Source organism: Melitaea cinxia, chromosome 5 (genome assembly GCF_905220565.1).
Source record: "Melitaea cinxia chromosome 5, ilMelCinx1.1, whole genome shotgun sequence".
Lineage (NCBI taxonomy): Eukaryota > Metazoa > Arthropoda > Insecta > Lepidoptera > Nymphalidae > Melitaea > Melitaea cinxia.
Window position 1 is genome coordinate 10,573,108 of NC_059398.1, and position 24,724 is coordinate 10,597,831.

At 35.9% G+C, this 24,724-nt stretch overlaps 1 protein-coding gene across 1 annotated transcript in view; it reads left to right on the forward strand.

The window, feature by feature from the left end:
* Positions 1-24,005, forward strand: part of LOC123653836 (phosphatase and actin regulator 2-like) — a 44,132-nt gene extending 20,127 nt beyond the window's left edge. The window contains exons 3-6 of the mRNA XM_045589815.1: positions 10,568-10,735; positions 20,157-20,255; positions 21,669-21,848; positions 23,836-24,005. Of these exons, the coding sequence (XP_045445771.1) occupies positions 10,568-10,735; positions 20,157-20,255; positions 21,669-21,848; positions 23,836-24,005 (617 nt within the window). The remainder of the gene's footprint in view (positions 1-10,567; positions 10,736-20,156; positions 20,256-21,668; positions 21,849-23,835) is intronic.
* The last annotated feature ends 719 nt before the right edge of the window (positions 24,006-24,724 follow it).

Sequence of the window (24,724 nt, forward strand, 5' to 3'; positions counted from 1 at the left end):
TTAAGAAAAAAATTTAGTAGACTTGAAGTACATATATAAGAGTAGAACTGTAGACACTTTCGCTGAAGCCAGACATGCGCTAAATGTGACAAACGAGCTCCTGTCCGCTTCACTAGCATGAATTTATCTAAGAACTTAAAAGAACAATAAATTGAAAGTGTAGAAGTACTCTTACTCTGAACATTTAATGTCTAAACATCACGAAGTTTATAATACAACGATTATTATTTCAATTCTTTATCACCCTTAAAATATATATTTTTTTAAATTTAATTAGCAGATATGTACCTCTTTTCCTTTCTGAGTTCTCACAACCCGTTCCGTTTTTTTTTATAACATGACGAAATTTACCATTTACTTTATGTAGTTATATATATCATACTATGAAGAATATGCATTATACTTTGCCGAAAAGTAAAATTAAGAAATTTATGTTTGATCAGAGTACTTAAAATACTGCTTTCCAAGTTGAAGTTTAACAATCAATAAATATTCGATGGGTTGCACCTGCACGTATACAAACGGAGCGTAGGTGGGGTAGACCGCGGGGATTTTCGTTAAAAGGTAAATCCGGTGCGACGCCGGTGTCGATGCACGTTCTCCGTACTTCACATACTCGTTCACTTCTCGCTACATGTGCATGGGTTAGCATTGTGTTTTGAATATCAATGAACAATCGCAACTACGTCGCATTTTAATCCATTGTTAGATTTGTATCTCTTTTCGTACATATTTAATTTTATTAGTAGAGTCACATTAGCTTTAAAAACGTTACGGTACGTTATTTCATTTTATCATTTTTAGACGATTTTATCATAATAACGAAGCGAAATAATATTATGATATAAACGAATTCTAATAATGCTATTATTTACGAGATTTATGAAATTAGCTTTATATTTCCGATAAAAACAAAGATATAAATGATATAAGTAGATATTATGAAGATATGTATGTATATAAGTGTAAGTTCGTGTGAGAACATTTTGCAACGGACGTTATTACCGTACGATCATGTCGTTACGTTAGTAATTGTTGATCTCTGTTACCGTGACGTCATGACGTGGTTTCGCGTACTTTTACGCCATCGCCATGGCAGTTATGCCACGGATCAGCGAACGAAGCGCGTCTAGTGCAACATGCAGGGACAGCAAGCGGGCCCCCACTCTTTCTCGCCGCCCGTCTCGACCCGCGCGCCAGTCTGTCGGTGTGCGTCCCTAGAGACGCAGGTACCATAAATGCATTGTAATTATTTACGTTGTCCGCGTCTGTAATCGTGCCTTTGTTTAGTGGTGATTATCAGTGAAGTGGTGTTTTTGTTGGCAATACTGAAGATGTCGTGTATGCGACATGGCCGTGTGTAGTTGACATGTCTTTGAGCGCGCCTGCTCAGGCTGTGCGCGGTACTAGGACCAATAGCCTCGACCAACTTGATTTTCAAGAGCGCAGGCAGCTGATTGCTAGCTCATTGTCTCTCACTGACTTCCTTCACGTCGGGGCTAAAGAAGTTGCTGCTGTTGCCGGTTTGTTCCCTTCGATTAAATATTTGATTATGGCTATTATTTGAAATGAAAATTAATATAATTTTATAGAATCAGTATAATTAACAATTAATAATTGTAATAAAAAAAATGAATATTTACTTGACTTATGTCTATTAAAGTTATATCTTCTTTATTTTAATTTATCAATATTTCTCGGTTTTAAGTAATGAAGCCGAATACAAGTCAGAAATATGCGGTCACTGTTATTTAATAAAATAAAAATTTCTAAACCAAAATTGGGGATAAAGAACATCTTTAATGTATTTATACTCCAAATTGAAAATTAACGCAACAAAATATTAAATGGGTATTATCTTCAATGTATGCAACGTTGTAAAAAATTTGGGATGGACAACATGCACGAGTATGTATATGAAATTTACGTTTTATGTTATGCTGATGTCATATGTCCATTATTACTGGAACATTGACCACTTGTAACAGTTCAAATTTGGATTTGAATATGATTCATTCCGTCACGCAAATCCTACGCAGTTTCAGTTTTTAATTTAACAAAAAGTTAAAGATTAGTGCGATTAGGCTGTATTATATACCAGTAATGTGTAATTATCCTCGTAATATAACTCGTTTTCTTGACAGATATGTCTAACGGAAAAAAGGTTTAATTTAGGATTTTTTAGCCTTAAATTATTAGGCTTTGGCAAGTCTTTAACGCAGTCATTCACCGGAGTACCAGGAGGTGAGGAGGCGTGGTCAAGGAGTATGGTGGTGTTATTTTACAAAAGAGGCGATATATTGTAGAACATCACCACCACAATCCTGGCGATATCTCTCTTAAAGAATTATAGACTGATCTCACTTCTGAGCCACTTCTAAAAGCTGATGTAGATTTTTGTGAGAAAAATTCTAAGCTTCTTGGCTATCAATCGAGCGAGCACACACAATGTAGGTAAAGACGCTAAGGATGGAAAAGTAGTTTTCAATGAATAACTAACAACTTGTTTATCATTATAAAGACACATTTAATCTTGTTTTCGGTGATACACTAAGTGTAAAATAGGTAGTTTAGGTTTTTATTGTCAATAGAATATGAGACTTAAACTTCAATGTAGATAAGCTTAAAGCTTTGTACATAGTTTTACAAAACTATATATACTTTAAGTATTCAGCGTTAAGAGTAACCTTCAACTCAATTTAGTAGTGTCATAAGTCTAATTAAACTTAATTAGCAGACATTGATTGTAACAATAATGTAAATGGGTCGCAACGCATCTAACTTCATTTACAATTTATTTGATACATACTCAGAATTCCCTTACTACTTCATCATCACTGGATTCTATGTAACCTAGTCTGAGCTTATTATGACTTTACATATCATAAAGAGGTCAACCATAATCTTGATTAAAGAAAAAGACGCCTTGCGTTCTTAAAAGGCGATTTTTTAATAATTACATAGTATAAAACGCAAGTCGCTTCCCGCTGTCTGTATGCTTAGATCTTTAAAACTACGCAATGCATTTTGATGCGGTTTCTTTAGTAAATACAGCGATTACAGAGCAAGGTATATGTACAATACATTCATAATATAGTAGTAACACAGTTCCACTACTACCTTGAAACTTAAAAAGCCGACCGATGGCGGGATAACCGTCCAACTGATGGCTTTGAAATACACAGGTCGAAGACGGGCAGCAGCGTCATGAGTTCACGCCATTTTTGGCGTGAACTTGTGGAGGCCCATGTCCAGTAGCGACTGCGAAAAGCTGCTGTGATGATGGTGTGATAAATATAGTAGAGGAACACTGATAGTTTTTGCAACCGTGCTAATAAAGAATAAAATTAAAATAAAGATTAAAGTAAATTACAAAACTACTTTGGTTAATATTAGGTACAGACCTGAAATAAAACACGAATATCTTTCATACTTCAATATATTCAAGAGCTAAAAGTTCACAATAGTAAAGATTCGAAATGAAATAGAACACGTTTCTGTTCGACAAATTTCCATCTACCCTATGAGATGCTAGTTATTTTAGTATAAAATTTTCATTGTAGTTCTTGTAAAGAATTATTTTAAACTGTGTGTTTATTTGGCCCCTTCTCTTATCTCGTCAGCTATTACTTATTATCACCACGTTAAGTTTCTTGAAAATTAGAGCGAGAAGATAAGAAGAGTATTTATGGAAATACATCGTCGATATTCGTAATTACAAGAACGTTATGTATCATATTCGTACGTTATAGAGCAGTGAGCATTTGTAAGAGACGTATGCTCCAGACAGCTAACTTTGTCCTCGTAACACTCCTTACGCTATTTGAATATAAATTGCACGCCGCGTTAAATTTAAATGCATACCTTGATAAACATCCTTTTTTCAATCACCCTATTATCTTGCTGTTGAACGCTTTGTTACTGTAGCGATATGAAAATTATGTATATATTCTGTACTTTACACGATTACGCATATCCTTTGTAGACAGACGTTCTATGATTTTTCTCGTAATATTTTTAAGACCGCATTGTTTTACCTAAACGATTATCCCACCTTCTTAATAAAAATAATATATCATCGAAAATAGCTGTTTTCCAGGCAGGACAACCGTCAATGTATAAATGGCTGAGTGTACGAAGTTCTTGTAAAAACGTAAACTTTTTGTCTTAAGTTAAAAAGTTGCCTTCTAATCTTGTAAAACGTTTTAATAATTTTAATGCTAATTCGCCATTTGCTTCTTTTCTGGTTTTCGTAAGTGCACGCAATTTAATTTAGATCGACTTCGTGAAATAGCCTCCGAGGATAACATCTGTACCAGACAAGAGGGAATTGAAGAAATAAAAAAAAAAGCGTGTTAAGTAATATATGCATAAGTTTACGTAGATTATTGTCTCCGTGTAGTAAGCAAAAACTATAGAAATTGATTGGTTGAATAATTTTAAAGGTAATTTCTTGATTTAAAATAACGATGCTTTACAAACAAAAATGTAAAATAATAAACAGTGCTGTGAAATTGAAATGGTTGCATGAATTAAAATATAAACAAAGACTTTTTTAAATTAATTATACAATTAAACTCTGAAACTTTTACAAGTGACCGCAATTATGACATTGATGTTGAAAGGTATTTCGCATTTACTAGCTACTCCTAGAAATATGAAAATTATTAAACGTTTATGTCTGAGTACATGAAATTGTTCGGGTTTCTGTAGCGACGTTTTCTTGATAGTTAAATTGTGTAAAAGAAACCACTTTGGTAAATAACCGTGATGTTTGGCGCGAACTTGGGAGGACTATGACCAGCAGTGGACTGCAATAGGCTTAACTGACTGACTGAGTAATTTTATGAAATTTTTGATGATACAACTTCTATGTCTCGTTTTTATTTATAAGTGCGCATTTTCTAATTAATATACGTAAAGACGTTAACGAAATTCGGTAGAAATATTTTGCTTAAAAGTTAGTTGTGTAAGTGTGAACCGTTTTCAATTATATCTCGAGAATACGTGATTATAGACGAAGATACGACAGAAAGTCAAGGCTAGAAAAGATGTACCCCAAAAAAGGACAAGAAATAGTTTGTCATTAATGCAATAACAAATCATAAATATAAATCGTGATGTAATAGAATATTCAATTCGATTCTTTACTATAAAATTAAAAGATTGTGTTGAATTTCTGTTTTTATGTTTTTGTGTTATTCGTAAACAAGAATTCATGGCTGAAATTTTTATCTTGTTTGATTTACCGTTGGTAAACAATCTTTTTAAGATTAAATTTTAGTTTTATCATATTTTAATCTAAATATTTACTGTAAGTCAACCAGATATGGTCTGAAAGCAATTTTGTTAACGTACTTGAGACACTGTGAAAACTAGTATAACATTTTTAATGTTACATACTTGAATATAATACCTGAAATTTGAATATCTACACAGTACCATACCATACCATAGCGTACCATAATACCACTCATCTGACGCATCTGGTTGAATTGATATGTATTAATTAAAAAATAATAATAAGCATTATTTGCTGTCCTATTCCCATTAAATTATGACGTATTTATTATGTAGTATTTCTGATATAACATAAATTAAGATCAGACTGACTGTTAACTTCCTTTTCATTTTGCATTTGTATTGTTTTTAATTATTGTAATATTTAAGCCAATACTATATTAATACAATAATACATATAAATATTCAGTCTTTTCATAGTTATGTAGGTAAGTAGGTATATTCGAATATCATCACGCATCAAGCAGTCCAATTTTTCTTTCAAAATTATATAGGTGAAACTTCCTATGAATATTGAATTATGTTTACTCTACACTAGAGTTGTAGACACTAGTCTTGCTCCTATTTAGAACGATAAATTGCGATATCGCCATCAAAAATTAAAATAACCATTGCGAATAATCACTACGCGATATTATACCTATTGCAATATGATAAATAATACGGTCGATCTATTTATGAAGAAAAAAAAACAAATTTTATTTCCTTTTAATCGATAAATCCTGATTTCTTAACGTTCAACAACATAATGGAGAAATGAAGTAGGTATACAATAATAATGAAATTATTCCTGCCTGTGTAGTGATGGGCGCGGACATTCTTAACAATAGATTCACAACGTAATGGGGCCATTGATTGTGTCCGTGTGTATGTGAGAGTGGTTTTGTCTGTAGAAACATGCCGAGCGGCATGTGAGCGTGTATTAGCTTGCCTTCGTCAGATTGTATCTCAGTGTCGCTTCGAAGGTCCAAGTTGTTAAGAAATCGTGATAGGTCTATGTAAGTGGCTTTATTTTTATCAATTAATTTTGCTTGGCTTGTAAATTCTTGTTTTTAATTAATTTTTTTGAAGTAGGTAGATGTTATAAAAAATGACTAGTGGTCGCCCAGAGGTCGAAATTCGACCATAATTAAAAGTTTTAATTAATACTGAAAATAAAGAACCTTTTAAAAAAAATTCAATTTGACTACAGACTTTGACAATCAACAAGAGTTGTCAAGTAGGTACATGGTAGTGTGTGTAATGTTTTTTTGTTGATATGTACGATTTTATTTTTGTGTACCCACACATTAGGAATTCTAAACATTTTTCGCTTAAACCGAAAATAAAAATCATCATATCAAAAATTTCGCTCTAGCGGGTACATCGTTCCATAGCTTAATTGGCTAGAGCGCCGACACGGTCAGTCGGAGACGCGGGTTCGAATCCCGCTGGAGCGGTCAATTTTTGATATGATATTCAAAAATGTTTAGAATTCCTAATGTGTGGGTACACAAAAATAAAATCGTACATATTAAAAATAGCATGGTGTCGTCTCCTGTCAACGATTTTCATTGTAATATGAAACTTTGAATAGTTACGGGTCTCTGTAAAGAACTCACTATAGACGGCGCCACGGTTCGCTTAAACCGAAAATAAAAATCATCATATCAAAAATTTCGCTCTAGCGGGTACATCGTTCCATAGCTTAATTAGCAAGAGCGCCGACACGGTCAGTCGGAGACGCGGGTTCGAATCCCGCTGGAGCGGTCAATTTTTGATATGATATTCAAAAATATTTTTTTGTTGATTTAGTAAAATTTTATAGCTGCATACTCTATAAGAGCATGGAACGTATTGTAGTGACATCTATCTCGTCGCTTCAGCCTGTAATATCCCACTATTGAGCATAGGCCTCTTTCCCCATGTAGGAGAAGGATCAGAGCTTTATCCACCACGCTGCTCCAATGCGTTTTTTTTATTAGTCCACAAAACTGACAATCGTTTAATAGACATATAAAGTAAAGTACAAAGTGTAAAGTATATATATACGGTTGAGTCTACTAGATGTAGACATAGCATGCATTACAAAAAAAAAACCAAAACTAAAATCAAAACAGGGTTGGTGGATTCGCGGACATCTATCTCGCGACGTATAAAACTAGAGAAAATTGACGTATCCTATCATCGCACTATCAAAATTATCAGAGTGATTGAGTATATATATATACAAGAACCCGACAAAAACCGTTGGAGCAGTAGCCCGCCAGACACAACATCCGTGTGATCGGAGGATCCTTCCTTTGCGAGGGTGGATGAGGAACTTTACACCCTATACCCTCGCAACCACCCCCAAAGTATACTGAATAACCGGCTCCTGGCATACCTTGATGAGAACGACCTTCTCAGCGACCAACAATACGGTTTTCGTCACAATCGGTCCACGGGTGACCTTCTAGCGTATGCCACTCACATATGGAGTGAGGCTATCGAAAGACACGATGAAGCCATACCTCGAAGGCATTTTGACAGGGTTTGGCAAGACAACCTTATTAGCAAGCTTTCCTCATACGGCTTACCCACTTCGCTTTGTGTCTGGATATCTGACTTCCTGAGGGATCGGTCGATCCTCGTCCCTGCGAGTCCTATCGATTGGCCATCAATGCCGGGGTCCCTCAGGATTCTGTGCTCTCGGTAACGCTATTCTTGCTGCACATCAATGACCTGCTCAAACCCGGGACCTTTGGGTATGCAAATAACAGCACCGTTGTCGAGCGTTACGTGTTCAACGCACGAGCGAATGAGGTCCAGTCGCTGAGGGAAGCCATGATTCAGCGTCTGAACTTGTCCTTTAAGCTGTCTCTGATTGGGGTGATGCAAACCTGGTCAAGTTCAACGCCTCTAAGACCCAGGCGTGTCTCTTTTCGGCAAAGCGGAGTCCTTTCCACCTGACTCCCTCTTTCCGAGATGTGCCCGTGTCCATAGCTGGCCACCTGGAGCTTCTTGGCGTTACTCTATCATCTACCCTCCATATTGGCTCATACATAGAAGTAAAGCCTCGAACAGCTGCCAAAAAACTGGGCGTCCTCTCGAAGGTGAGACAGTACTTCACTCTGGAACAGCTTTTATATTTATACCAAGCTCAAGTTCCCTCATGCATGGAGTACTGCTCTCATCTTTGGGCTGCTTCTGCCCAAAGATGAGAGCAATACTCCATATATGCAAGTACCGGCTGGAGCTTCTCGAGTCAATCGAGAGGCGAGCCAAGAGGCTCACTGGTGATGATACTCTTGTCGCTGCAAAGCTGCAAAGCTTGGATCATCGGCGTAGGGTGGCCAACCTGTCGGTTTTTAATCGGGTACACTTCGAAGACTGTGCGCAGGAACTCCACGACCTGATTCCGCCCTGCCCCTTCCACCTTCGAACAACCAGACGCACAGCGTTACGCCACCCTTATATGGTTTACATACCCACTATACGCACTAAGCGATTCGCTAGTACATTCATGTAGCGTACGGCTGAAGAATGGAACTCTCTACCAGCGTCTGTGTTTCCGGATAGCTACAATCTGGGGATCTTTAAGTCGTGAGTGAATAGGCTACTTCTAGGTAAGCGTGCTCCATCCTAGACCACATTCTCGATTAATATCGGGTGAAATAGTGGTCAAACGCAAGCCTATCAAATTATAAAGAAAAATGCATAATAAAAAAAAAATAGTATTCTGCACTCCTTCTATAAAACCGTATGTATGTACACACTTGAATTGTTATGACAGAATTGGTATTGTACTTACTGAAAAATCTATAGTTTCAAAATTGTTACAATTGCGTAACAATGGACCTCAAAAATAAAAAAAACTAACTGAAAACATTACATAATAAATTGGTAAATGATTGAAGCATTAATATTGTGCTCGCGTTTATAATAATAATATTTACACTGTATTGTTTAGATAACTCGAATTATAATCTTGATTTATTATATAAAAAATAATTATATTATAAATGCTGATATGTATAAATAGACTGCTGATTACACTGTTGATTTCCTCTTCTACGTATTTGTTTAACAGTTAGATTAAAAAACAATTAATTACGCATACTTTTAATATTTCATAAGATTTTTTCCTTATTATTTAAACGTTAGACAACCGCAGTTTCGCCCGTGATATACATATTTCGATATTTGTGTGTTATTGACATTTTCGCTTACTGCGTTCGTCCTTTCATTCATAGAGCAATGTTTGTAAGCCTTACCATTTTTATCTATATATTAATACGCAAAGCAAAGACATTGTACCCCCCTTTTAACCGACTTCCAAAAAAGGAGGAGGTTCTCAATTCGACTATATTTTTTTTTTTTTTTTTTTGTTATGTATGTTACTTCACAACTTTTGACTGGGTGAAGCGATTTCGACAAATTTTCTTTTAATCGAAAGGTGGTGTGTGTCATTTGGTCCCATTTAAATTTATGAGATCTAACAACTACTTTTCGATTTATATCTAATAATGCGTTTTTATTTGACGCTTTTTTCGTCGATCTACGTTGTATTATACCGCATAACTTTCTACTGGATGTACCGATTTTGATAATTCTTTTTTTGTTGGAAAGGGGATATCCCTAGTTTGGTACCATGATAAGGAAACTAGGACCTGATGATGGAATCCCAGAGAAATCGAGGGAAACTCTCGAAAATCCGCAATAACTTTCTACTGGATATACCGATTTTGATAATTCTTTTTTTGTTGGAAAGGAAATATCCCTAGTTTGGTACCATGATGAGGAAACTAGGATCTGATGTTGGGATCTCAGAGAAATCGAGGGATCTCTCGAAAATCCGCAATAACTTTTTACTGGGTGTTCCGATTTTGATGATTTTTAATTTAATCGAAAGCAGATGTTTATCATGTGGATATATTTAAATTTCATCGAGATCTGATTACAACTTTCATACTTCAAAAACATAGGACTTTCATACAAACTTCCAACCCCCGTTTTACCCCCTTAGGGGTCGAGTTTCGTAAAATCCGTTCTTAGCGGATGCCTGCGTCTTATAAGGAGCTTACCTGCCAAATTTCAAGTTTGTAGGTGTTATAGTTTCGGAGATTTCGTGATGAGTGACCTTTCGCTTTTATATAATAATATATATATAAATATATATATATATATACGGTCGAATTTAGTAACCTCCTCCTTTTTTTGAAGTCAGTTAAAAAAAGACGAGCTTGGCGAGTAGTCATAAAGTTCAATAGTCGCTTGTCAGTAACAGTAACTTGTTTTGTTGCAGCAAAAAAACAGAATGGTTCGGCCGTGCGTACAAACAGCCTGGGTTCCGGCGCGCGCACACCGCCCGCGGAACGAACCAAATCAAAGTTCTCGGCGTTTGGTAGACTATTCAAACCATGGAAGTGGAAACGAAAAAAGAAGTCCGAAAAGTTCGAAGCTGCTTCTAGAAGTGAGTATTTTAGGACATACATTTAATTATATTAAAATTTGTAAGTTTCATTAATATTTATAATTGTAAAGTTAACATTCGTATTATTAGACACTACAGCTTATTTTAGTAGACTAGATTTCGTCTGCGTCTTCGCCATCGTGGAATACACGTTTTTGGCTGTACCGTCTTTCTTATTAAATATAGCTTATGTCGCTCAGTGATGACGTAGCCTTCTCCTTGTTAAATAATTTCTAAATCGGTAATAAATTTTGGGTTTATTAGCCGACTTCATCATCATCATCATTACAGCCTATACAGTCCACTGCTGGACATAGGCCTCCACAAGTTGTAGCATATATTTTTAATAGCGCCTGGTTTCGTTCCTGCTGATGTATAATAGCACAGTTATGCATTAGCGTTGCTATTTACTTTTTCTAGGCGACTGATTTAATTTTGGAATACCCTCGTATTGTATTACGTCGCGGTTCACCTTAGGGGGTAGTTGTGTCGCGACGCGCGGGGTATGCTAGGGTATATAAGCCTCAGGGCGAGTGTTTGCGGCCTCTTTTTGCCTTTTTGCTCTTTTCTTTTTTGGGTTGGATTCTCTCGCTGTCTTAAGATCTGAGTGCAATTAATTGTGGGTGAGTCATTGTAGTTCTTATAGGTTTAAGCTTTGCTGAAGTGTAAGTTGATTTTGTGAGTTGTTGAAAAAGAAGATTAAGTTTCTGTAGGATTTTTTTTTCGCTCTCTCTCTTGTGTCTCGTGTTAGGAGTTGTGGGTGTCTCTCTGGCCCGGCAAGCAATTTTTTAACACGTAGCACTGGCGCCCAGCGTAAATTCTCTAATATTTAAAATTATTTGTTTGTCGGTGAATTATTTTAATTATTTTATCTTGTAGGGTATCGCATTGGCACTCAATTTTTTTTTTCTTATTCCTGGCAAGTGGTTTTCTCTGGGTATGTAAAGGGTCTTGTCCTTGTGTCTTTGTGTGTTTTGTGTTTTGTGAATTGTGTTAAATTATTACTTTTCATTTTTATTAATTAAATTTGATTACTGTTTCGTTTAGGTTGTGTATTTATATTATTAGTATGTTTAAAATTTAAAGTTAATATTTAAAAGTTTTTATTTGAATTTAAAAGATTTGTCCGAGCGTAGTCACGGGTTTTGCATTGTTAATCGTTCCTTGCTAAAAATTTTCAGTTACCTACTTTTTGTATTAATTATTTCTTGCTCAATAATTTTTGCCGTAACTAAATTTTTTTGACTACCCTCTATTCACGAATATTTTTGCTTACTTTGTACTTCTTTGTTACATTTTAACATTAATTTAAATCGAACTTTTTTTGTACTTTTTGTTTCGTTTAAATTTTATTATTGTGCTACGATGACTCACTTAATAAAATTCGTATCCCTGCCTAAGGCTGAGTTAGAATATGAGGTGGTTGTTCGGAATGAGGAGCCAGCTGCCACGGTTTTAGCTTTACGTAAACAAATATTACAATTGTCGGAATTGTTACCGTCAGAGGAGATTTTGGTCAGTCCGTTGGATATTATAACCGATTTGGCAGGTATTAGTGACACTTTGATAAAAGTGAAATCAATTATTAATATATTTTAGTTATAATAAATTTTAGTTTTCGGTTAGTGTCGTGTGGTTCGCATTATTTGGACTTTGATAGTATAGAAAATATGATTTTTACTCCTCGTGACTGTTATGCGGAGAACTTAAGTCGGTTGGCGAGTATTTTCGATAAAGTTCAATTTCGGTGGTATGCCGCTCATTTAAAAAATACTTCAAGTTATAATTTGCGTCGTAGGACTGCGGAATTTAATGTTGGTGATCTTGTTTATAAGAAAACTTACTTCTTGAGTGATAAAGATAAATACTTTTCTAAGAAATTAGCGCCTAAATTTATCAAATGTCGAATTGTTGGTAAAAGATCTCCTCTTGTATACGTATTACAGGATATGAATGGTAAAGATCTTGGGGTTTGGCATATTAAAGATTTGAAGTTAACAGGAAGTTCTGGTAGTAAGGGTAATTGATATTGTGTTTTCTTTTTGTTTTAAATCTATTTATTTATTTATTTATTTATTTATGGACAGCCAGTAGCTAATACAACAAATCTTATATCTAATACTACACTAAATAACAAATAAGGTAGTTGTACAGCCTATGAAGGTGTCACAGCATGCTTAAATCTATGAAATTATTTCACTATTAACTAACTTTAACTATGCCTTAATCTATGAAATTAATTAAATAGGTATATTTTACTTACAATTTCTATTTTAACTTAATTTTTTATTAAACTCTCTTAAAAAGGTTAACACGCTCTTCCTGAAGCTCTGGACACTATCATTATAAATATCGACACTGCCACATAACTGGTTATAAGTCCTAATTAGTCTCACGGTTAAAGAGTGCTGCTTAAGTTTAGTTCTAGCGAAAGGCTGATAGAAAAGGCCAGAATAACGAGCCGCTCTCTTCAAAGCACCTCTTGGTACTCGCAGCTTAAAATCCTGTAACAGCACAGGACAATCGACAATGTTTCTGCAAATTTTAAAGAGGAACATCATGTCAAGCAATCCACGACGAACCAAGAGGCTATCCATTCCAAAATGTTTGAGGCGCTCAGTATAATTGTGAAGATTCTTATGGATCCCTTCAGAAAAAGCAAGATGTCTAAGGAACCTTTTTTGAACACGTTCAATTCGTAACTGATGTGTATTATAACCAGGTGTCCACACCACGCTAGAGTACTCGAGTATATTTCTTACATACGCATTATAAATAGCTATTTTAGTTTTTGAGTTTTTGAAAAATTTGCTATTCCTGATTATAAAACCTAACATTTTTGATGATTTCGTTACAATGGCATCTATGTGGGAATTAAATGTAAGTTTTGAATCAAAGAGGATACCCAAGTCTCTTATTGTATCTACCTCAACTATTGTACTGCCATCCAAATGATATTTAGATTGAATCTTAGCAATATTACGTGTAAATTTTATGTGATTACATTTTTTTATATTAAGTGACATATTATTTGTGGAGCACCAAGTAGAAATAGCATTGATATCCTCTTGTAGTAAGTCAATATCAGATAAAGCTTTTATGGTTTTACACAACTTTAAATCGTCAGCGAATAAGAATGCACTACTATGTTTGACGTTATTGAGAATATCATTAACAAAAACGTTGAACAACCACGGGCCCAAATTCGAGCCCTGGGGTACTCCTGAAGTGACAGCGTAAGTTTGTGAGTATATGTGATCTATATTACGTATTCCATTTTTGAGACGGGTGATGATCTCATTTTTTTATTTTGTGCTTATACAAGTACATGACTTATGATAGTTGTGTGTTGGGTACATCTCTAATGTACTTTTGGTGTTTATTTTTGTTGAGTTATTCCACTGAGCAATAACTTAATTTGTGTGTGTTGGGTGCATCTTTAACGTATCTGCTCACTCATATTATTTTGTTTAAAGCCTACGCCATAAGTTGTTGTCGTTGTTGTGTTACAACTTAACTCTGGAACGGGTGGCGATTCCACATATTATTTTATTCTATCGAATATATATTCGATTCTAATTGTGTTATGCACATTCTAAAGCCTACATCGGGAATACGGTATTAAATATGGATTAAAAAGAAAAAAAAATTGTTAAATTAAAAATTTTAAGTAGCTGCTGAGTGGTGCTCATTTATAGACCGTCACTCTGAGTGTCAGGGCGTTAATTGTCTTGGTCGGTTAACGCACATTGATAGTTGAATTTCAGGATGTTGTATGTTAGTGACGTATGATTGGGTCGTAAGACAGTGTTGCAGTGAATTCAAAATTATATGTGGTGTTTTTGTAATTCGATTATCTCTCATGATTAATCTATCAAAAAATTTTTTTTTCTCTTAGTATGGAGTTAAATTTTATAATCCCTTCCTGAGCTTACCAGATTCTCTCCTTACATTAGTTTTTTTTTAGAATTTTGCCAGAGATGCAAAATTCTTCTCTGTCGGGGGGGGTATTGTAGCATATATTTTTAATAGCGCCTGGTTTCGTTCCTGCTGATGTATAATAGCACAGTTATGCATTAGCGTTGCTATTTACTTTTTCTAGGCGACTGATTTAATTTTGGAATACCCTCGTATTGTATTACGTCGCGGTTCACCTTAGGGGGTAGTTGTGTCGCGACGCGCGGGGTATGCTAGGGTATATAAGCCTCAGGGCGAGTGTTTGCGGCCTCTTTTTGCCTTTTTGCTCTTTTCTTTTTTGGGTTGGATTCTCTCGCTGTCTTAAGATCTGAGTGCAATTAATTGTGGGTGAGTCATTGTAGTTCTTATAGGTTTAAGCTTTGCTGAAGTGTAAGTTGATTTTGTGAGTTGTTGAAAAAGAAGATCAAGATTCTGTAGGATTTTTTTTTACTCTCTCTCTTGTGTCTCGTGTTAGGAATTGTGGGTGACTCTCTAACCCAACGAACAATTTTTTAACACGTAGCAAAGTTTACGCCAAAAATAACGTGAACTCATGTGTTTTGCCCATAGTCACCACGCTGGGCAGGCGGGTTGGTGACCGCAGTACTGGCTTTGTCGTACCGAAGACGCTGCTGCCCGTCTTCGGCCTGTGTATTTAAAAGCCAGCAGTTGGATGGTTATCCCGCCATCGGTCGGCTTCTTAAGTTCCAAGGTGGTTGTGGAACCTTGTTATCCCTTAGTCGCCTCTTACGACACCCACGGGAAGAGAGGGGGTGGCTAAATTCTTTAGTGCCGTAGCCACACAGCACCCGACTTCATTTTGTTTTATTTAGATAGCTTACAGCTTATAATAACTATAACTAATATAAAATAGAAAACTAATAAGAATGATCAAATGTATAAAACTAAACAAGACTTATTACTATTGTGCATGGATTCCATCATAGATACAATAATCGCTATTTTTATTGTACTAATACTCCCATGAAGCAAATCGATATAAACATTAAAATTACTAGCCCAACAAGCTCTAGTAAGCAATACTGCCGATAGTTGGTGCCTGAGAAAGTAATACTAAAAGACCTGTAAATATTGTTACGAGATGCACGTAATGGTATTTTGAATAGCATTTTATGCAGCACATCAGGGCAGTCGATTACTGCTCTTACTATTTTGAGTAGAAAATCAATATTATCCATTACAAACAAATAAAAAAACCATTCTTTCCTCTTTATAATATCAGTGTAGATCGTATAGAAGTATAGATCAACGTTCAAGTACCTACACGCGAGCATAATACCATGCCTCAGTGTGGAGTGAGACATTACGAAATTGTAAGTATTCCATTGGAATAGGGAGCTTTATAAAGTACTGTTATTTATTTGCTACACATTTTTATGGTATCCTACAAACAAATGCGTTAAGTAGTATAGCTTTCGATTTAAATATTAACGGCCATCTTTGGTTAAATTTCAAAATTCGTTTTGCTTATTGTTTTACAGTTATTTCTTTTGCATATAAAAAAATAATTTGTGTTATATTTTCAAACTAAAGCTCTTAAGTGAACACATAAATAATAAAATATTTACATGATGCTTATTCCAGAAAACAATTTTTCTAGTCCGGCTATTACCCAACAAGACCGAATAGATTTTGACACGACATTCATTGTAAAATAAGTAAAGTTTTTATGAGTGAACTAGCTGTGCCCGCGGCTTCGCCCGCGTTAAAATTAGTATCACAACGTTTTCCCGGCAAACTTCCAGTGAAACTCTCATCAAAATCGTTCCGTAAACCTTTCTCTTGCCAATGTTGGAGCCCTTTCTCCAATGGTGAAACCGCATGAAAATCTGTTTAGTAGATTTTGAGCGAATCGATCACATACACTTTTGGGGACTTTGTTTTATAATACACTAACTGTTGCCCGCGACTATGTCCACGTGGTTATGAAGCTATGCATTACTATTAAGATGTTTAACGCAAATTATTGTTTTTTTATTTCAGTCACTTAAAATGCTTATCAAACTAACTTTTTAAAAGGCTTTTTAAAAACTTTTTGTCAAACTAACAATTTAGTATAATTTAATAGTTATTTTTATAAAACCTCTCTATATACCACATTTTTAGTTTTATTTTCAGGCTGTATATGTTTCATACAAACTATCAACCCCAATTAAACCCCCTTAGAGGTGGAATATCGTAAATTCCGTTCTTAGCGGACGTCTGCTAACTATAATCTACCTCCCTGCCAAATTTTGTCTTTATCCAACCTGGATGGATAAACCATCCAGTGGTTTTTGAGTTCTCGTGATGAGTGAGTTAGTGACCTTTCTCTTTTATAATTATATATAGATTACGATGCATTATTTGGACACCTCCTCACCATATAGAACATATATTTTAAATTTCAAGTCTCTTACTTCAAAAACTACTTTCATACAATCTTCCGACCCCGTTTTATTCCCTTAGGAGTCGGTTTTCGTAAAATAAGTTCTTAGCGGATGTTTACGCCCCATAAGGAACCTACCTGCCAAATTTCAAGTTTGTAGCTGTTATAGTTTCGGAGGTTTCGTGATGAGTGTGTCAACCTACCATCCCCCGTTTTAACTCCAAAAGAGAGTTGATTTCTAAAGATACATTATTTGGTCACCTTTCTACCATCTATAGAGCATACATTTTAAATTTCAAATCTCTTACTTCAAAAACATAGGACTTTCATACAAACTTCCAACCCCCGTTTTATCCCTTTAAGGGTCGAGTTTCATAAAATCAGCTCTTAGCGGATGTTTACACCCTATAAGGAACCTACCTGCCAAATTTCAAGTTTTTAGCTGTTATAGTTTCGGAGATTTCGTAATGAGGGAGTCAACCTACCATTCCCCGTTTTAACCCAAAAAGGGAGTTGATTTTTAAAGATACATTATCTGGACACCTTCTCACCATTTATAGAGTATACATTTTAAATTTCAAGTCTCTTACTTCTAAAACATTGGACTTTCATACAAACTTCCAGCCCCCGTTTTACCCCCTTAGGGATCGAATTTCGTAAAATTCGTTTTTAGCGGATGTCTACGCTCTATAAGGAGCCTTCCTGCCGAATTTCAAGTTGTAACTGTTATAGTTTCGGAGATTTCGTGATGAGTGAGTCAATCTACCATCCCCCGCTTTAACCCCAAAAAAGAGTTGTTTTCTAAAGATACATTATTAAGATACCTTCTCACCATCTAAAGAGCATACATTTTAAATTTCAAGTCTCTTACTTCAAAAACATAGGACTTTCATACAAACTTCCAACCCCCGTTTTACCCCCTCAGGGGTCGAATTTCGTAAAACCCGTTCTTAGCGAATGTCTACGCCATATAAGAAGTCTATCTGCCAAATTTCAAGTTTGTAGTTGTTATAGTTTCGGTGATTTCGCGATGAGTGAGTAAACCCTCCATCCCCCGTTTTAACCCCAAAAGGGAGTTGATTTCTAAAGATACATTATTTGGACACCTTCTCATCATCTACAAGGCATAAATTTTAAATTTCAAGTCTCTTACTTCAAAAACATGGGACTTTCACACAAACTTCCAACCCCCGTTTTACCCCCTTAGAGGTCGAATTTTGTAAAATCCGTTCTTAGCGGATGTCAAAGCCTTATAAGGAGCCTTCCTGCCAAATTTCAAGTTTTTAGGTGTTATAGTTTCGGAGATTTCGTGATGAGCGAGTCAACCTACCATCCCCCGTTTTAACCCCAAAAGGGAGTTGATTTCGAAAGAAACATAATTGAGACACCTTTTCATCATCTATAGAGCATAAATTTTAAATTTCAAGTCTCTTACTTCAAAAACATAGGACTTTCATACAAACTTGCAACCCCCGTTTTACCCCCTTAGGGGTCGAGTTTCGTAAAATCCGTTCTTAGCGGATGTCTACGTCCTATAAGGAGCCTACCTGCCAAATTTCAAGTTTGTAGGTGTTATAGTTTCGGAGATTTCGTGATGAATGAGTGACCTTTCGCTTTTATATATATTATAGATATAGATTATAGATTAAGCTTCATTTACATAAGACAATATTACAGAACAAAATTTAAAAAACCAAGATTTTGTGAACAATATCATTTTATGACCATTTTGCCTAAATTTCACGTAGACACAATCGCGTGGAAAAACTATTGAGAATAAAAATGTTTGTACCTAGTAGTGAGTAGTTAATAATTCAGAGTGTAGTAGTTATTCACACCGCGTACTACATTCGTACAGTTATTGCACGATCTTCGTGAAGTTTTGCAAGTAGACACTTAAGATAGTAAGATTAGAATCACTATTCCAATAATTATTGTTTAAACTTATCTAATTCGCTGTTATTTAGATAATTTGAAAGCAGATCTAATTAACAATTATAAGTTAAAACGCTATAGATAAAAATTAAATCATTGCTTATTTACTTTCAAAATTATAGGAAGTTTTATAATATAGTTCGAGCATGTATATTTTCCAATTAAAATTTGTCAGACCTTTATTTAACGACAATGTAAAACGATGGGTTGTAAACGAATAACTATTGCTTGTACAGTTAGTATTAGTTGCTTACTTTGAGCCAGTGCTCCACCAAGAAAACACTCTCTGACAAAAAAAGTTTGGCATGAATTACAAACTATAACTGGGTTTTATACTGTTTATAACAAAACCGAAAGCAGCTGTTTAGTCACAGCAGAGGCAGCAATGATCGAATAATTGATCAATCAGTGTAGAGATATTGAAGTAATGCCTAATATTTAAACTTCATTCTTAGTTGCTAGAGGTTGTGAACCGTGACAAAAAATATTCGTTTCGTTTCAAAAATCTTACCTTGTTTGATTTTAAACAAAAAAGCTAATTGAATATATATAAACATTATCATAGATTATCGTGGAATTGACATGTGTATACAAAGAATTTACGTAATCAAGTTCCAAGATTCGAAATATATTTCGGGAAAATACGAAGTCGCTTTAATAACGTAAAACTAGCCGCCATAGGCCATTAAGTTTTAGTATCATACCACATTAGGTATTTAAGTGAAAACAGGGATAGCAACGAACGGGCTTGTGATGGTCTCGCTATTATGGTAACCGCTTATCATCAGACAGAGGTAAGGCTGTAGAAAACGAAAGGTCCTGGGAAAAGAAGGGTATTCTAACGAGATGATGGTTGATACATTAAAATATTTACATTTTTAAAGAAAAGACTATTGTACCGACCTCACATGGAATGTAAGGTGAATGATGGGGGTGTAATAAAGTTGTGAGAATAGTCAGATTCTAAGCGTGTATGATCTCTATTATTGGCCATTACGCGACATACGCAGTGCTATCTCTACCTCACAGATTTGTATAATAATAATACGTCACATTTCTGTTTTTTTTTTTTAAACCATATTCTTGTACTATTGATTTTAAATATTTGCGTAAAATAGCTTATAATATTTTGTTTTGCAGCCTTAGAAAGAAAAATATCCGTCCGAGCGAATAGAGATGAGTTAGTTCAAAAAGGAATTCTTCTACCGGAGAGTCCAGTGACTCCTGTACCCGAAGCGAGTAAGATACTTTTGTTTTGTTTGTCATCTATACTGCGAATGACGCTCTGATGTAATGGTGCGAGTGCCATGTCGGTGGAGAGCACGTTAAGCGATCGGTCCCGATTGCTATCATGTACACTTGATAGCGATCGTTACTCATATTAGGGAATATATCCGCCAACTCGCATTGGAGCAGCGTGTTGGATTAAGCTCTGATCCTTCTCCTACACGAGGATAGAGCCCTAAGCCCAGCAGTGGGATTACAGGCTGAAGCGTAATACTTCAAATATGCAGTTTGTGATTGTATGGTTATCGTTTTCTGTCACGTAATTTACCTTTTAATCAATATTTTTTATTAAAAAGCGTTTACTCTGTACAGTAATTTTTAAATAAATGTATACGTTACATCAGAATTTATAATTATTATTATAGCGGAAATTAAAAAAAATCGTATAATTGTTTAGTTATTTAATTAACTGTGTGATTATTCTTATTTCGTGAGTCGTAATCATCACAATGGAATTACTATTACGAATTGCAAAACACTTGGTTGTTAACAGTTATAACGTATTTAAACACATTTCGGTTCGAATATATATCAAGAACGATTGCTAACAAAAAATGTGGAAATTTTGTGTCGTAAATTGGTGTAACATTCATTGCTTTCTGATTACTTTCCACTGAGCCAAACTTAATAACTGGACTAACTTTAATTTTACTTTAATTCTAATTTTGTCCAGAAGTCTATTTTTTGGTGTATATTTTTTAATTTTATACGAAACCTCTAAGCAAAAATATCTCTATTACGTATTGTCTGATGTAATGGCATAAAATTTGAAAGAACCTTCAGAAAGTTTCATAGCCTTTAAAGATAACTTTTAAATAAGTTCAGTTACTAGTACTCGATTAAAAGTGATTGGATATTACGTTTTTCTAGACTCATTGGTATTTGTATATAACATATGAAGTAGTTTTTTTTTTGTACTTCCACTGGGTTGAATAACAAATGTACGGCTTACCTGATGGTAAGCAATTACCGTAGCTTATAGACGTCACAACACCAGAAGCAAAATAAGCGCGTTGCCGAAATACCCCCAATCCCTCCAGGAGCTCTGGTCGCATTACCCAAAACAGGAACGCAACATTGATTGGAAGTAGTATTATTTACCTGTGATCTTCTGAAAGCAGCCCGGCTGAAGAAGTACATGGACCGTACGCTTCGAGCCGTACGCTTATTTACCGACGAACACGAGTGAAGTAAAAAGTCTATCTTCACTAACTTATATCTCCCTCTTTTCTTCCGTTCGCCTCGCCCGATCACGCTTTTCGTAACACTCTCGTCAAGCATTCACCAGCTTACTCCCCAAGTTAAGCGTGCGTAAAAAAGTTCTCCTTCAAAAAGTCTTTATCATTGATATGTCGCGCGCGTCAGACGAGGAGCCCGCGTACGGCGAGGAGGCGCGGGTGGAGCGCGAGCGCGAGTGCGTGCCGGAGCGCGGCGGCGCGCACGCGGCACTGCAGGCGCAGCTGGCGGCGCAGCTGGCGGCGCAGCAGGCCGCGCTCGCCGCCGCCGTCGCCGCGCACCACCACCACCAGAACAACAACGTCATCGGTATGTTTCTTTTTTTTCGATGCTGGGAAATGCATTTACGTATTTGAGTATGTGGGACTCGCCGACAGGGCGTGAATATTCCGGACCCACTAAAAGCTAGTGGTGTCCTCGTAGTCTTTATACTAGTTACTTTTTTGTTATGCTTTTTCTCATTCCGCCCCGTTGACTGGCGGTTGATCGACACAGTCAGAATCGACTGGTATACCCACTAAACTTATTCGTGCCCTATCTGTCTTATTGTCGTACTAGCTGTGACCGCGACTTCTTCCGCGTGGAATTTAACAAAAAAGTTATTGTTCAAATCGCAGAGTTATAAAATAAATAAATTGCTAAAATAAAAGTAGCCTAAGTTACTCCTTATTATATTACATATATTACCTTATTATATTACATATATTACCTTATTATATTACATATATTACATCAGCTATCTACCAGTGGAAGTCCCGTCAAAATCGATATAGCCGTTTTAGAGATTAGCCAGTACAATCCGACAAATAGACAGACAGACAGACAGAAAGACAGACAAAAATTGTAAAAAATGTGATTTTGGTATATGTACCGTGTATACCATATGCATTTAGTAAAAAGCGGTTATTTTAATATTACAAACAGACACTCCAATTTTATTCATTTATATAGATAAAAGGGATCGCTTATTTGTATGTTACTTGTGTTGATTTTTTATAAATATTAGAAGATGATTCATTCACTAGCAAACTAACTGTCTTAAACATTTGTTTTGCGATATACTTTCTGTTACTAGTTCTAAGCTATACGTATAAGCGCGTTGATATCTTTACCTACCTTATCTATAGCAAACGCCGAAATTTTCTTCTAATTTACTTTAACTACCGCAGTGCTCTGCCTCCATGCTGTCTTTGCTGTCGCATTCAGCCTGTAACATCTCACAATTGGGCATAGGCCTCTTTTTCCATGTCTTTGCTATCATCGTTCACTATCTTAAGAATTGGAACTTTGATCAATCACTTCTTAAATAATGTCCATAATTGTGGGTGTATTTTTGGTGCACGATGATGAATCGATAAATAACTAATTTAAACATTTTAAGTTAAAAAGCTACAAAGTAATCGTAAAAATCCTTACGTAATTTATGAATTATCCCTTACTAGTTAATTTTTTGTGATACTTTTACTCATCGCGCCCTGCTGATAGGTGGCTGATATATGACACTGGTATGGGAACGAGTTACTACATCATATCGAGCGTAATACTAAATATATGGATGAATCTCCATTTTTACCTGATTATAGGACTACCAAAAATCCTTTAAATGTGTTTTTTATACAAGGATTATAATCCAACAATTAGTGTTAGTATGCTCGCTGTCTATTTAGATATCTATATCTAAATAGGTAATAGTTTAATAAAGATTACAATGATCTTTGCTAATATGCATTTGCTATATAATGCTAAATTATCTGAAATGCCAATTGAATATTATAGAAATGATGAATAGTAGGAATTTTTTTTTGCAAACTTTTACCTAAAAATAGTAATAACCGTTTGCATAAAACTTTTCACTTAAAGCATTCACTTGTACTTTTCGTTGACTAACATTTCGATGAAAGAAAAAAAAACGTGTTGCGCGTATTCTTGAGTAAAGAAAAGCAACGCGTGGCGGGAATTGGCGGCTTCCTGGCAGGACGAGCAGCGAGCGTTGACCCCCGCCACCGCGCCACCGCCGGCCGCTGCGGACGAGCACGTGACGTCACAACCAGACAGACAATACGAATTAATTACCTTCGAGCACGGATTGCTCCTTCTGTTGCGATATATGGTTACGACTGTTTCGGTTTTTCCGAGATAAGTGCTCATTATTAAGTAATTAGAGATAGTTCTGTAAATGTGTAGGTATTTCAATGATAAAATTTTAATATACGGAGTGGCGTATATGCAATCAGTAAATGTAAACGATCGGGGTATGTGTAGTAGCGAGTCGCCTTTAAAAAAAAATCGTTTACAGTGTATAGGGGTTATGTAGGAAGTCTAGATCGAGTGTCGGGTGGTGACAGGGGCGCTGCGGCGCGGCGAGGGGCGCGGGCGGGCGGCGGCCCGGCGCGCGCCTCAGTGCTGGCCCGCCCGCGCCCGCGCCCGCCCGCGCTCCGAGCCCGCAGTCCTAACCTCACTCGATAGCTCCTCGACACACACATCTCTTCCTTATCCCCAGTAACTCCCATGATAACGCAATAGCTATTCCCAGTGTTGCCCAGCGTTTAACTGCGTCGATATTCATAGCGATATCCTGCGCGTAACGTTTGAAATGTGTCGCAGGTCAATATAAATAAATGAACTGTCCTATATGTATGATATAATGTTATAATATTTCGCAAGTGTTAGCACAAAATTAAAACAAAAGACTCAAAACTAGGTAACTAATGACTCGTACTATAATTTTAGCTTCTAATCTAATTTTGGTACAAACTCTATCTAAAATAATAACTCAATGTTTTGACGGTTGTGTAGTAGTTTCTTTTAGATTTAATGCTCTACTTTAATATTCTCGGTTAGAGATACTTTTAATTTTACCGATACTTTTAACCTACTTTAGAAAATCGTGTGTTATAGTCGTGGTTTCTAGGGACAGCTAGGCGCGAACTTAGCAGGCAATATCGATCGACACCGGTCGCAGCACGCGATCTCGCTCACTGCATCGACTTTTCCCATAGCGCGCTAATTAGGGAAACCGTTGAAAACACGTGTTTTTTTTTAAGTTACTTTTACATACTTTGACGAAAGTTCGTTTTTTTTTTCGTTCCGAAATTGCTCAAAATAGGATATAATAAATAATGGATCAGAAAGTATTGTCGAAGTCGGAATGCACTCGAGTGTTGTCGATATCGTTACCACCGGTG